General features: G+C 42.4%; 1 protein-coding gene across 1 annotated transcript in view; it reads right to left on the reverse strand.

Annotated features, from left to right (window-relative positions):
• Positions 1-16,233, reverse strand: part of TBX15 (T-box transcription factor 15) — a 134,782-nt gene that overhangs the window by 25,806 nt on the left and 92,743 nt on the right. Inside the window, exons 3-6 of the mRNA XM_073329070.1 lie at positions 15,562-15,663; positions 14,073-14,244; positions 13,456-13,623; positions 7,691-7,755 (exon numbers count right to left, since the gene is read on the reverse strand). Of these exons, the coding sequence (XP_073185171.1) occupies positions 7,691-7,755; positions 13,456-13,623; positions 14,073-14,244; positions 15,562-15,663 (507 nt within the window). The remainder of the gene's footprint in view (positions 1-7,690; positions 7,756-13,455; positions 13,624-14,072; positions 14,245-15,561; positions 15,664-16,233) is intronic.

The raw sequence follows: 16,233 nt of genomic DNA on the forward strand, positions 1-16,233 counted from the left end.
AATGAAAATGGAACAGTGTAAGAAACATTTAAAAAAAAGTAAAGGGGCAGCTTCTATTTCACAGTCATGGCCCCACCGCCAAGCAGAAAGGCAGTTTCAATAGGGAAAAGCTCAACAAAAAGAGGAGGCAGAATATTTTCCTCTTTTCATCTTGTGCTAGTTTTCCCTTTGCTTTATTTGTTCTGCATCACCTGTTGAAAAACTTTAGTGAAAGACATGATAGCAAGATTCAGTGATGCTGGAAAAATCATGGAGCAGGTCCTCAAAGAATCAATCCTGAAGCACTTGCATGAGAGGAAAGTGATCAGGAACAGCCAGCATGGATTCACCAAGGGAAGGTCATGCCTGACTAATCTAATCGCCTTTTATGATGAGATTACTGGTTCTGTGGATGAAGGGAAAGCAGTGGATGTATTGTTTCTTGACTTTAGCAAAGCTTTTGACACGGTCTCCCACAGTATTCTTGTCAGCAAGTTAAGGAAGTATGGGCTGGATGAATGCACTATAAGGTGGGTAGAAAGCTGGCTAGATTGTCGGGCTCAATGGGTAGTGATCAATGGCTCCATGTCTAGTTGGCAGCCGGTATCAAGTGGAGTGCCCCAAGGGTCGGTCCTGGGTCCGGTTTTGTTCAATATCTTCATAAATGATCTGGAGGATGGTGTGGATTGCACTCTCAGCAAATTTCCGGATGATACTAAACTGGGAGGAGTGGTAGATACGCTGGAGGGGAGGGATAGGATACAGAAGGACCTAGACAAATTGGAGGATTGGGCCAAAAGAAATCTGATGAGGTTCAATAAGGATAAGTGCAGGGTCCTGCACTTAGGACGGAAGAACCCAATGCATAGCTACAGACTAGGGACCGAATGGCTAGGCAGCAAAAAGGACCTAGGGGTGACAGTGGATGAGAAGCTGGATATAAGTCAGCAGTGTGCCCTTGTTGCCAAGAAGGCCAATGGCATTTTGGGATGTATAAGTAGGGGCATAGCGAGCAGATCGAGGGACGTGATCGTTCCCCTCTATTCGACACTGGTGAGGCCTCATCTGGAGTACTGTGTCCAGTTTTGGGCCCCACACTACAAGAAGGATGTGAATAAATTGGAGAGAGTCCAGCGAAGGGCAACAAAAATGATTAGGGGTCTGGAACACATGAGTTATGAGGAGAGGCTGAGGGAGCTGGGATTGTTTAGCCTGCAGAAGAGAAGAATGAGGGGGGATTTGATAGCTGCTTTCAACTACCTGAAAGGGGGTTCCAAAGAGGATGGCTCTAGACTGTTCTCAATGGTAGCAGATGACAGAACGAGGAGTAATGGTCTCAAGTTGCAGTGGGGGAGGTTTAGATTGGATATTAGGAAAAACTTTTTCACTAAGAGGGTGATGAAACACTGGAATGCGTTACCTAGGGAGGTGGTAGAATCTCCTTCCTTAGAGGTTTTTAAGGTCAGGCTGGGATGGGATGATTTAACTGGGAATCCTGGCTGGGATGATTTAACTGGGAATTGGTCCTGCTTTGAGCAGGGGGTTGGACTAGATGACCTTCTGGGGTCCCTTCCAACACTGATATTCTATGATTCTATGACACAGTTCCCATGAAGCTTGCAGAGAGGAGCGCAGCTTCACAAGTCATTCTGTAGCTCCCACTGGTGTTTGTTTATTAAAAGGGAAAGAGATTTTAATACGAAATATCAATGAGAAGCTGTGTGCATTCCTCCTTCAGAAATGGGCCTTTCTCAAATTATGCCAGTTTATTTTTCAAAAAAAGACAGCTACATTTTAAGGGGAATGTTTTCCAGCTGCAACCTGGATGCTGCAACTGACAAAAATGGTTGGGGGACAGAGGAGAAGGCACAGAATACCACATGATAATTCTTCCTGTCAGCCCCCTCCAAGATGAGGCTGGAGCTGGGGGTTGAGGGAAGGAAGAAGACTTAGTTAGCATAGTTAAGAGCCCCACACACTCAAAGGATCCATTCCACACTGTGTTCACTCCAGTTCTCTAGTTTTCGCAAAGTTTGGATCTGAATCCCTTTTTCTCTTGTGTGTGTGGGGGGATGTACATGTGTCTGGGTATGTGTGTGCAGGGAGCAGGTGTTTGTTTTTTGGAGAAACGTTCTAAGTGTTACAGAAAATTTCTCAACCTGGCTGAGAATTGTAGTAAAATCTTGGCAGGCCCAGCATTAGTAGGACAGATGCTTTCATGTTATATGTGCTCTCAGATTCCTTCCCCTGCCTCTTCTTTAAAACTCCAGGCTACTCTCTTTGATGTGTAATACCTTAAAGATTTTAATTCCTCTTTACATCAGCAGAGAGCGTTATGAGTTCTACCCACAGCTGCAGCCATGTTACAATTTCTTGACCTTCCTTAAGTCAATGAGCCACAAGATCCCAACCTTTTCAGCGAACTGTCCAAATTCACCAGACTAAGACCTCGTCACTGCCCTCAGTCTCCCATTCAGCTATGCACTGTGTCAGGCCTTATTCTTGCCACTGTGAGCAACTCAACCTCCACTAAGCGGAGACATGAAGCAAGATTGCAACAGGAAAAAGGATAAACACTCATCATTAAGAAAGGAGACCAGGAAAACAGTCGCATTCCTGAAGTATCAGAACTGCTATGTGTGCCCTGACATGGGAATCTCTGATCTAAACAGGGATGGTGTTCGCTCACTTTCCCTAAATCTAATGTGAGATGAGAACATAGGAAATTACATATCAGATCAGACTAGTGATCCTCTTAATCCAACAAGATGTTCTGTCTCCCCACAGTCACCAGCACAATGTTTACCCTATATATTATTATTAACTAAAATCTACATTCAAAGGATATTAAGGTTACAAAGTCAAGCACTAAAAAGTTAGGAAATACCAGAATTAAGATTGCCTGTACCATCGTAATTTGCCACCCTTGTGCGTACGCATTATGATACAGTCTTTAATTACAAGATCACACACAGTTTTTTCCAAAAATGACACACATACACACACCCCGTCGCCTCATTTAGGAAACTTGGGAACCAAAATTGTGTGGGCCAACTGGGGGCATTGAGAATGACTCATATCTTGTCCTGACAAATTTTCCATAAGACCCGAAGTAGAAGTGGCAAGAGAGGGAAGGCAAAGTTCAGATGGTCAGACCACAGAAGGAGGAAGGCATCACCCTGACAGTGACGTCCTAGGGCTCCTGCGTAGCAGTATATTTTGCACTTCCTGTATGAGAAGTGAACAGATCCCTGGTGGGTGTTCCCCACTGAGCAAAAATACTGCTCACTGCTGAGTTATTTAAAACTCACTCTTGATAGTAAAGTGTCTGTTATGGGTGTTGACCAACATTTTTTGAGTCCCTGGAAGATAAACTGCTGATAGGGTGATTTGATTCCTGATGCACCAATTCCATAGGGTGACTGCTTCTGCACACAGAGGAATATATCTCACTGCTCCCTGTTTGTTGATGTCAAGGACAGTTTCATATTGTCCAACATTATGGGTATCTGGTGATGTTATATGAATAGGAGAAAGGCTTTGCAAGCCTCTCAGACAGCCCGCAATTCTAAAATGTTGATGGGCACCCTGGCTTTTCAGGGTATACAAGTGCCCTGTGTCTGTTCATGTGGGCTCCCCAGCCCAGGAGGGAGGCATCTGTGATAATCGTCCTGTCTGGTGAGAGGGAAAGGAAGGGAATGCCTACACATGCTTGATGCGTATTTTTCTACCACAGTAGATATGATATGCTTTTGTATTGCAAACACTGTTTGAAGCCATGCCTGCAGGCATCCAAGATGGAGTCTGGCAAATGGCAAAATGTAAGAACATGAAGCTATATGTCCCAGGATTGAAAGACAAGTTCTGACTGGCGCTCAAGGGTTTTGCGTGACCTGATCTATGAAATCGTCCATCACTTGGAATCTGTCCATTGGTAGATAAGCTCTTGCAGAGACTGAATCTAGAGACTGATGAAGTGTATAGTCTGTGTTAGAGTGAGGACAGACTTTTCCAAGTTTACACTGACCCCTAGGGAAGACAGGAGCTGAAGCATTAACTTGTAGACTTGTAGACTTCTTGATGTGTTTTGGCAATGAGAAGCCAGTTGTTGAGACAGTGGAAGACAGCGCAGTCCCCCTCACATGAAATGGGCAGCTACTACGAAGAACCCAGGGGCAGTTGCAATGTCAAATGGGAGTACTCTGTGAAACTGAGAAAATGTTGTGAGTGAGGCGAATGTTCACCTGAGAGTACGTGCCCTTCATATCGAGAGCTGTAAACAACATGTCCTTTTCCAGGGATGGGATTATAGATGCCAGCGTGACCACGCAAAATTTCAGCTTGCACATAAAGCAGACCTCATGGCAGAAGGTGCACTCTTTTCTGAGTTCGGCCAACGTACACGGAGGTCTCCTGATGTGGGTCCAACCATGGCCTCATGGCTTTGTCCATGAGGTGATTTTTGAAACAAAGTTCCTGCCCCTCACAAGTTCAACTGGAGAAAGAACTGATACTGCGCCTTGCTGCAACACGTACTTCCCTGAGGCAGTATAGGGATCGTTGTTGCTGACCAAGAAGGAGCATGGGCAAGAAGCAAAGATTTTGAACCTTGGGATTCTGGGCATAATCGAATACCCATAATGAGGTGGGAGTTCCCTGGGATGGGGAATCTATTTAACTATATAACTTATCTAAAACTGTAGAGTAAAAAATTCTAAATTATTAGATGGATATAGATACGGATACAGATATATAGATGAAGGTCCAGATGCTGGAGGTTCCAATCCTGGCCATCAGGCAATAAGAAGGAACTGGAGAGGCAGTCAGCCCACTCTGCTATTTATGTCCTCAGCTGGATGCATGAGGAGAGCAAAGATGCACACATGGACCAACAAACGCTACTTTCAAGAATTCTGACTCAGGGCACATTGAGGCTATGCATACCCACAGAAGAATACATACAGGGACCAGCACTCAAAGAAGAATCCCAAGTTCCATTACAGGAGCTGGAGAGCAGTGTGCTCTAGCATTCAGAAACCCTTCTGCCCCTGCTTCCCTCTGAGCCTGACCTCTGCTGCCCCTACTTCCTCCAGCCTGTTCCTGCCCCAGTCCTGTCTCTTCCCTTGTCCCCAGCTCTCAGTTCCATTCCCCTCTGACCCCCAGACTCATTGACCAAGTCTCCTTGCCCAGGCAGTCCCAGCCTCACATATTCCCCACCCTGGGCTCCTCATTCAGTCTCAGTCTTCCCCTCCAGAGTCCTGCTCCCTACCACTTCCCCAGGAGACTGGAGTCTCCTCCCTAGATTCCTTGTCCCAGTCTCCTTGTCCAGTTTTTCCAGGTTTGGGTTCCTCATCTGATCTCAGTCTCCTTCATGATCAGGATCTAAATCCAAGTCCCCACCCTAAATTCCTTTGCCCATCCAGTCCCAGTCTCTTCTTACTGAATTCTCATCTAACCTCAGCCTCCTTTCCCCCTCACTGGCTCTTCCCCTTCCATCCCTGTTTTTCCCCCACACCGGGCTCCCAGTCCCAGCCTCCTTGCCCAGTCAATCCAAGACTTCCCACACACACTGCCAGGTCCCACTCCCAGTCTCCCTTTCTCAATCTACCCCCTCCACTGCCCCCCAGGCCGCAAGTCCAGCTCTTGTCCCTTTTGCATTCAGATCAGGCTGTTTCCTCCCTCTTACTGCCTGGGTGTCAGCAGAAGGAGCTCTGAAAGCACCAGAGAGACAATCTCCCTGTTCTCAGTTCTACTACCCAGCTCCAAGGAGGCCTACAGCAGCTAGGAGCAGCAATTACAGGGAAAGCCCTATTCAGCCCCTGAAGTCTTTGGCTAGAGCATACTCAGAGCAAATGGAATCTTCAAAGATTTTAGCTGCCAAACTCTAACAAGTCTCTACTCTTATAATGACGTGTGTTCAGCAACGTTAATTATAGGCAGTGTTGTCCGCACCATTTATAATAACTGTGGATGGAATCCTACTTAGTTCTTGGCCTGAGTAATAACTTGTAATAATGAATTTCACAGATAAATCATGCATTGTATAAAAAGTATTTCCTTTATAGGTTTTTAATTTATTGCCTTTCCATTTCATTGAATATCCCTTGTTATGTTATAGTGCTGGTGAAATACTGTTCTGTCAAGCATTCTACAATTGAAAAATGCAATTTCATTGAAAATCAAAGTATTTCACAGGGATATTTTGATGAAATTTTTAACTGGAAAAAGTCAAAACATTTTATTTTGACTCTCTTATTTTGTTTTGATAACACTGAAACATTTTGATAGGTAAAATGTTTTGTTTCAATTTTCCCATTTTGATTAATTTTGTTTTGATTTTATAGGAAAATATTAGTGTTAATATTTGTCTAAATTGTATAATTTTATACTATAGCTACTATTTTAATATAAGGGTCTAAACAAAATGAACTGACATTATTGAATTGAAATACTGCCGTGTTTCCAAATCAAAACCTTTTGGAATTTTTGTTTTGCAGGAAATTTTGAAGTTTTGGTTTGTCATTTCAATTCTGAACAGTTTCTTTCCCCCAGCATTTTGGAATTCCCCACTGAATGGAAATTCTGGTTTCTGACCAATTCTAAGTATGACAAAGAGGAGATAGAACCACTTAGTTTACTCTCTCTGTGATATTTATTATTTTGCATGCCTCCATCATGTCTCTTTTAATTTGTCTTTCTAAATTTACAGTCCCAAACTTTTTAGTCTGTCTTCATTTAAAAGTCTCTCCATGCTGCTAACAATTTTTATCATTTATTTTTAAAAAACTCAACAATATTTTGCTATATCTTTATTAATTATGGAAGGCCCTATATATATTATGGTACTATGGAAGTAGTAAATAATAGTTATAAATGACTTGGAAGAGAGAGCAAAGACCACAGCAATTGAATCAGTAGATAATACTAAATTGAGAAGAATGCAAACTTCAGAGAGAATAGAAAAATAATACAACAGTAGCTAAAGAATTTGATACATGACTAGATAATAAAAAAATAAGAATTAACTTGGAAAAACTCATTGCTAATATAGGTCATAAAAACTAATGTGAAACACAAACAAAATGGAAGGAAGTGCTCTTGGAAGAAGTAGTACTGAAAGACGCAATGAGATGATAGTGGACAGTAAATTAGACATGAGTTTAAAATCTGATATATCAGGAAAATAAACAATTGCACTTTGGGGCATAATGTCATGAAGCAGGGAAATGATATCTATCTCTCTTTATAGGGATCTTGTGTAACAATGCCTAGAACATTGCATTGAGTTCTGGACACCAAGTTACCTGGAAAATACTGACAAACTGAAATACATTCACTGAAAAGCAACAAAATGGAAGAACTGACTTGTGAGGAGAAATGTTTAATCTGGTTATTGTGTTTTCTACTGATGCCAGCAGTACATAGTGGGTGTGTTTAAGCAAATTAAAACAGCCATTCCAAAGTTCTGTGGTAACTAGTTTACAGCAAGTATCAGAGGGGTAGCCGTGTTAGTCTGTATCCCCAAAAACAGCGAGGAGTCTGGTGGCACCTTAAAGACTAACAGATTTACAGCAACTTTCTTTTGCTGTAAAACTGAATTACCCAACAAAGAGCTTTCCTGGGACTTAAAAGGGATTTTAAAAAAGGGAGTGTAAGGGGTACAAAGAGAAAATGAGCTTAACAGAAGGAAAGATAAATGAGATCTTCTTACCTGTTCCTCCCAGAATCTCTGAATCCTTTAGCAAAAGGGTTTCGGTCAATTTTTAATCGAGTGATCTGCAAAGGAAGGAACTGAGAATTAGCAGTTGTTTGAAGATTTTTATTTTGAGAGCAACTAAACTACCCTTAATGCCCTAATATATGCTGCCTCTATTCATCCAACATGTTTTTTATTTTCTACTTACTAACTTCCCAAACAATGCTAAGGAGAAAAGGCAACAGCAAAGCACAGAGTACAGCCTCCAGACATTAGGCAGAACTGCAAAACCCAGGATGGTCCCAACCAGAAGGGGGCTATTGTTAGCTCTGCTTCTTGGTGGTTGGTGATTCATAACTACTCAAAGTTGGGTTAGTTAGTTTCCCTGGCCATTCTGATAGCAACAGTCCTATTTGTGTTTGATAATTGTTTCAGGATAGAGATATCTTGGGGTTGTAGAGTATATACATATAATAAATCAACAGCACCCCAGAGCCAAACATGGCCACACTAGAATTACTGCTCCTGAATATGGCTCTTTGAGCCACAGTCAACCTTGTGTAACTCCATTCCACCAATTTCAATAATAGAGATGAAACTGACTCTTTCATTGTGCAAAATTAGGCTGTAAATCTCACAAGAATAGGCTGTGATTTGTGACACCCTCTCCTGAGGATCATTGCCTCCTGTACAGAATTTTGAGCATTTCCCATCTTGGCTGAAAATGAAAATGACAGAAACTTACCTGCACATTTCAGACCTTAGAAAAAGCTTTGGTGTGAGTTCAAGTGCCAGATGGTGAAGGTTCAAGGGGATGATGTACAGCTGGTTTCTAAACCAGTTCTCTGGTCCCTACCTCAAAGCCATTAATCAGAATCTTTTAGAAATTATTCAACTTTGTGTCCCACTTTAGGACATTACTGTTACTTATATACTGTTATAATGTACATGGCACTGTACAATAGATTGAAAGCGTCAAAGATCAGAGACCTAGCCCCGTAGGACTGAAAGCACCCCTGTATTCACACCCTATAATTCATGTAATAACCTTTGTGCAAAATATGCCTTGTGAAGCATCATTTAAAAACTAGGAACACACCGATAATCAATATTCTTGTGTAATATATGTATGAAATGCATATTAAGAGTTATAAACATAAGCTGAAATTATTACTACAGTGTGTTTACCAGATAAGTCTGGGTAGTGGGTATGCCAGTTTCTCAAAGACAAAGAACAAGCTGATGCCTCTAGCCCAGTGTCATCAAAGGTGATTGTCAATCACCTGTCAAGTGGCCATTCCTTGGCAACGAAAGGGGGGAAGGAACAGATTGATGTGCATTTTAACAATCAACAACATGGATCCTCTTTTACCACAAGACCCCATGTCTCCATCCTCACAGCTGGAGTAAGCTTTATCTAGGGGTAACCTCAGGAAAATGAATTTCAAAGGGTGACTGGACTACAAAAGTGAGGGGCAAAACACCCCAGCTTATCTCTCTCTTTCACCTAACAAGACAAAGGAACCAGCCTTTTGATTTTTGGGGGAGAGCCTGACCTGAGAATTTGGTCAACCATGTTGCTGGGAGCCTGTGGTAAGGATTTTACCTTGAACCAAGTGTAGCTTAAGTTTGAACTACAAGAAATGTTTTACCTTTATTTTTTATAACCATTTCTAACTTTAATACCTTATACTTGTACTCACATGAAACCTATCTCTTTGTAGTTAAATAAACTTGTTTTATTTTTAATCTGAACTAATCCAGTGCTGTGTTTAAACTGAACTGTTTGGTAACTCCAGTTAAAGTAGCAAATTCTTGAATATTGAGCCTTTATGGGAGCAATGTACCTTTAATATATGAACTGTCCAGCAGAGGGCTGGACACTGCAGAACACATGTTTTGGGGCGAAATCTAGGAATGGGAGTGTATTGGGATCACCCAGCAAGTAGTAACCGAGGCTGGTGGAAGCCAGAGTGTGACTGGAGTGTTGCTGACAGGCTGCTGGATCAGGGCTGCAGCTATACACAGACACTCAGGGTGTGACCTGCATGCTGGTAGGCTGTTTGTCAGCAACCCTGATTGGGAGCTACAACAGTAAAGCACTGTGAGGCACGGCAGGTCTCAGGGCAAGAAGTGACAGACCCCTCACTGGACTGGATTGTACCCTACAATGTGACATACCCAAAAGGTTCAAAATCAAACGTGGGTAAAATATTAAATAAAACAGTACATATCCTTAAATTGTAAGGCCAGAAGGACTCATTATGAGAATCTAATCTGACCTCCTGCATAGCACGGGGCATAGAACCTCACCCAGGAAAAAAGCCAAAGGTCCAACAATTATTAATTGTAGGGCTAGGGCCTGGCTGGGATTTGAACCATAAGTGAGAAGCAGACCCGTAAGCCACCAATGTACCCTAAAACTGGTTAGGAACTGAACCTATCACCTCCTACACCCCAAGGCACTATCTTAGGGTGACCATACATCCTGTTTTGGCTGGGAAAGTCCCCTTTTTAAGCCCTGTCCCTGACATCCCGACTTTTTTGGTTGAACGGGGTATTTTTGCCTTTTGCTCTTGCCAAAAAAGTGGTGTGTGCCCCGCTAAGAGGGTTCAGAGGAATATTCAGGCAGGGGGGAGGAGAGACAAGAGATGACACCAGCCCCGCATGGCGGGGTTTGGCCAAGCAGATCGGGCCAGCCCCACGCAGAGGTGGAGGGTCTCAGATGATCAGCTGGGATCAGCTCCTCGCTGCGTCCCATTTTCACTTTGAGAAATATGATCACCTTACACTATATTAACCCTACATTAACCAGTACACCTCTACTGACACTTACCATCTACACAGAGTGACTGTGGATATGGCATCAATCTGTCTAATCTATTCAGGATCCTACACCACACACATCACCTTGCAACTGGAAGGCTTCAAAGAAGGAGTGAGATTTGAGGAGGGATTTGGGAATGAAAGGAAAATAGCCTATATTATAATGGGAAACCTCATATTCTGAAATTTTCTCCTGGCCTCCACTTCCCTTTTTTAGATTTCCCAACATATACAATTTTCAGATGGAATGAAAACATGCCAAAAGGTTGTAAGTTCTTTGCAGAAGGGAGTGTGTCCCTGTGTTCTCTAAAGTTCTATGGTGCTGTATAAACATTTTGTAATAATGAATTAATTAAATGTGACAAACTCTTTTGAATTGTTTTGACATGATATTGTCACTTATTTCAATGTTGTTTACTTTAACATATAAATTTGACTATATTTCATTGAAAAGAGAAGTGATTCCTAAAGATTGAGGTTACAATGTTATTGTCTGCAAAATAGCTAAGATGAGAAATGTTTTTTTATTACCATTCTTGATTTAAGACAAATTCTTTCATCCCTGCAATCTGTAGCAGCAAACTGCAGACCATATTTTCCTTTCAAGTCAGGCTACATTATCAGATTTTTCCTTTCAAGCTAATTCATGTTATCATTCTAGTTTATGATGCTTGTTTATGATATATAACTAGACCACCATGGTATTGACACACTGCATAGGACTTTGTCTATTATGACATCTTACTTCACATGGCTGTGATAAATGCTGAGAATCTGCATTAACACTGACATTTTGATCCCAGCACATATTATTGTTTTCATGCAAAGATGGTGAATGGAGGATCCTTTCAATGAGTTGAGGATCCAAATTAACACTTTCCTAAGCATGTGAAGTATAAGAAGTGCTCTCCAAAATCAAAGCATTTGAGAACCACTGTTCTACCGCCCCTGGTTCTGTGCCCAGCAAGTGCCCCCTCTCTGTGGCTTTCAGACTTCCCTGGACATTCAGGAACTGAGCTCACATTCAACTCATATTCAATTCTACCCAGCTTCCCAGAATCAGGACAACTGCTCCAAGCCCCTTTAAAGTTGTGTGACATAATATGTCCTCAGAACCAAAATGGTAGTGGCAGTTAATGTCATTTTCATCTCCTTCCCTACACCAGCTGAACCTCCTGCACCTTGGGAGTATTCACTCTGATGAGGGCAAGCATTAGCACTGACACCAGCTCTCCCTTGGGATTTCCACTTGGGAAGGGTAGCTTTAATTTACAGCTGGGACACCATAGGCATCAGCACATTACCCTGCTGACCTGACCTCACCTCCTCTCCCTACAGTACTCCCCGCTTTGGGGCTCGGTAAAGACTTGATTGAAACCACTCTCCACTTTCTGCCTTATGGGCCATGTGCTTGAGCTGCTGGTAGAAACTGCCGCTGAATCCATCCCTATGAAGGTAAAGTCTTTAGAAAGCAAAGTTGCCATCGGTATGGGATTTCTGAACCAGCTATCTCTTCATCCTTTTACCTCTGGACAATTGGGCTCTTCCCTTTAAGCACAACCCACAGCTCTCAGGCACTGATTCAGACCAGAGTTCTGTAGTTACAGAAAGAGGACCAATTTTTTTCTACAAGCCATGGAAGGATGAAAGAGTGAATCAGACTTTCATCAGGGTATGTTTTAGGTAACACAGAACTGGCCATTCTACTCCAAAACTTCCTGTCTTGGTTAAAATCTCAACTACTTGCATTGTCTTATTTTCCTTTCAGTCTCAAGAAATTCATATCCTTTCAAAACATCTTTTTGAAGTCATTCCTAATTAGAACAGGTATGGAATCCTATATAAATAATTTATAATAATTTCCTTAGTGCATCTAGAATGCCCATTTACTCAGGTGAATAAATACAGTTCTCCATGGTAAGCTCTCTGGTGCAGGGACCGTCTGCTTCAGTATTGGTACAGCTCCTGGTTCGTGACTATTGTATGGCTACTGCAACACAAATAAATAATATGGGCTAAGATGCCATTTCTGGATGTTTAAAAGTCTGGATCAAGGAACGCAGTTAGTCCATAATCAAAGCATTATCTGTTCCAGGAATAACTAGTTCTCCAGATCGTAATCTCATGATAGCAATGCCTTTTTCTGAAGGTATACTGAGTTAATGGACGCACCTTCCTGTGGAAAGTGACCAGGTCCTGAAACACTTGTACTTGTAGTGTACTTGTAAGTAAAGTATTAAGCCATTAAGAGCTGCTATGCATAGTGGCCCCTTTCTCTCATCTATGAATTTGTTTTCACTGCCAAAAACCGGTGTGTTTTACCATGGGATAGCTATGAGTACGTCTACACTGTAAAGAAAAACTCACAGCACTGAGTCTCAGACCCTGGGTGAATTGACTTGGGCTCATGCAGGGCTAAAAATAGCAGTGTAGATGTTCTGGCTCAAGCTGGAGTCCAGGATCTGAGACTCGGAGTGGGTGAGGGTCTAGCCTGAGCAGCAATGTCTACACTGCTATTTTTAAGCTACTCCGTAAGCCTGAGTCAATTGACTGTGCTCTGAGACTCTGTGCCATGGGTTTTTCTTTGCAGTGTAGACATACCCTAAGATGTGTTAGCTTTATCCACTGTAAAATCCTAGTGTTTTTTACTACGAGGTAGGCAGGTGAGGTCAACACCTTCCCCCTACCCACAATGATTGACCTCCCCTAGCTAGCTCAGAGTAAAACTGCAATGCCCTGTGTCTACCTAGGATTTTGCAGCAGGATAGCTAGCCATCTTTTTTTGCAGTGACAACATAGTTTAACTGCCCATACAGTGCATCTTCTCTGTTAGCTAGCTTTCTCAGAGATTTAATTCTCACAGAGACACAGAACATGCTACTATTTTTATAAATACAGGGGAAAACACTGCAGGTGAAGGAGCTGATGGGTCTCAGGGACACACACTGCTTTACCTGCTGGTTTTGATAGGCTGTCACTGTGGTGAAGACAGTTTCAGGGAAGTTGAAAGTTTTCACTCCATCACCTGCAGGGACTGGTTTTGTAGGAGACAGATCACTGCTGAAGTCCTTGCGGATCACATGAACTCGAGGCTGGTACTTGTGCATTGAATGTAGAATTATCTTTAAATAAAGAAGAGAGGGGGAAATTATTTGCCTTCAAGTCTCCTATGCTCGGCTCATAACAACTACATGGGGATGGGGGCAGGCTAACAAATCCCAAGACTTAGACTATTGTGATACAACTGCACAGTCTTTACACTTGTCTGATAACTGAGTGAGATTCAGCCAGTGATCCCTCCGTGGGGTGTGTATATGTGCAACCACCCCAACAAAACTGAGCTCCTATCCAAAGGGAGCCCTGGGACTGGGGGACAAGGGTTTATACATCGATGTGGTTAGGCAGTGTCCCAGAGTGCAAGCAATGGGGCTGGGCAAGAGGCCTTTCTAGCTTGTGTGTGGAATGGTTGCATCCCTGGGCTTGGAGCAGCAGAGCTGAGAAGTGTTATATCTCCCTGGGACACGGTGGGGCAGGGCAAGGGCAAGGGCACTGGGATTAGCTTCTGACTTACGTGGCCTTGATCATCAAGCTCATTGTTGGTCAGCTTGAGTTTGTCAAAACTGACAACCTGCCTCATCCAGGTGTCGCCAGAAGCCAACGAGTCAGGATGGATATACACCCTGGGAGGCACTGGGGAGTCAGCGTTGCCTGCCACCATCCACTTGGAGCTGTGATACACATACCTGAGAGAGAGGGGTGAATCTTTACGGCTAAGGAACCCCAGAGCCAGTGAAGAAGGAACATTGCCAGAGCTCCCCTTCCCCACCACCCTGCCATACACGTGCCAAGGCCTCATGCACAGATAGGGGGAATGTGCTTTACTGCAACCTTTCACCTTGTAAATGCAAACCAGATAATTGAACTGAACACATGGACGAGGGATTCCTTATTAAAATCACCTTCCCAGTTCCTTTCAGCTATAAAGCTCTGCCATATGTGCTGTCCCGGCTCCTTAACCCTCTCTGTGCTGGAAAACAAGCCTGTGAAAATACTGCTGAGCACTTCATTATTACTAAAAGACAGACCTGTGCGGGTGGGACCTCTCACACTGGATTGTTCAGCATGTATTTTCAGGGTGGATTGATTTGACTCAAAGTGATTTAAATCACTGATTTTAAACATGTTTTAAATCAGCAAGCAAGAATTCCTAATTTCAATCATCTATTTTCATCTCGTTTTGCAGTTATGCTTTGTAGTTCTTTTCTTAAAGAGAAGATGATTCTCACTGGTTGGTAACCATTAAAACATGTTGATATGCAACTAAATATAGCCTTCACCCTAAATTGGATAGGTCTTTTTGCTACCAGGGGATAAACTGTATCTACGCACATTTATTAAGCAATCATATAGTGTCACATATGTTTATTCAGAGTCTTAATTTTTACATTTTTAGTTTATTATTTCTTATTTACTAGATGATGATTTTTTTTTCTTTTGATTTGTGTCCACTCTGCTTGGATGGAAATTCAAATGCCTGAGAGCATCAGTGCCTGTGTCACCTGCTACTCCAGTGCTGCATCCAAAATATAGATCTGCAAATAGCTCAGTCCTGACCTGCAGCACTCCCTGCTATTTCAGTCTCAGGTTGCCCATCCCAGGGCTCTCTTGGTGAGTGATTGCTAATCCTGGTTAATTGTGAAATGCACACAGACCAATAGAGACTAGAAAGAGAAAAAAATATTATTACTTGAATCAGAAGGCAGGGTTTGAATCCTGGTCTCCAGAAATGCAAGGGAGGGAATGTATTAATCCACTTTCTCAGTGACACCCTCAGTACGACGGATCAGATACTCAGATAGTTTGAATCAGCATAGCACTACTGATGTCAATGAAGCAATGCTGATTTACACCAGCTGGTGAATCTGACTCAATCTCTCTCTGATTGAAGCATGGGCCTTTACACTTGGGTATAGTGGTAAATGTTTTTCCCAACCTCTCATTCTTTGGTATTCTGAGTCTAGCTCTCATGGTGTTCCTCATTGTGCCGTTGAAAGTCTTACCTGTATCTCTTGTTATCCACAGGCACAATGTCCATGGCTATGTAATACTGCTGGTGAGGGTCTAAGCCTGTAATTTTCACTCTCATGGCTGGAAACATTCTCCTAGAAAAATAAAATTAGAAATGAAGAAGAAAATGGTGAATGCAGGAATTATTAGAAAAGCTTGGGAGACTCGTTGGGATCTTGTTTGACAATAGGCAGCAACCATAAGAATATTGCCGCATGAAGGTCCTTTTGTAATGCAGGTCCTTCTTGTAGGACTGACTTATGGGTGGTTATATGACATCAGCTTGGTAAGGGTGCTATAGTTGTTACGTTGGTAGGTTGCCAGATACCTTCTTCTGTTCTAGTTTCCTAGTGCATAGTTCTTCCATAGCTACTTCAGGGTTAATTGTCTTTGACTCACCCATCTTGTTAGATATTGGCATTTAGATTTTTGTCCTTCTGCTCGTGAGTCTTTGAACTGGTTATGCTAATAAAGTATTGTGAGACATGCTTCAATAGTCCAAAAATACTAAATCTGGATCCCTTGAATCCACCAAGGCTGTTTTTATCAAGTTATTTGCTATTTGTACTGACTTTTCTGTTGAGCCCCTACTACCCAGAGTTAAATGAGTTGACATGGTGTACTTGAACTGATATATCAAAAAGTATTGCTGAAATGAGCCCCTC

Source organism: Lepidochelys kempii, chromosome 1 (assembly GCF_965140265.1).
Source record: "Lepidochelys kempii isolate rLepKem1 chromosome 1, rLepKem1.hap2, whole genome shotgun sequence".
Taxonomy (NCBI): Eukaryota; Metazoa; Chordata; order Testudines; family Cheloniidae; genus Lepidochelys; species Lepidochelys kempii.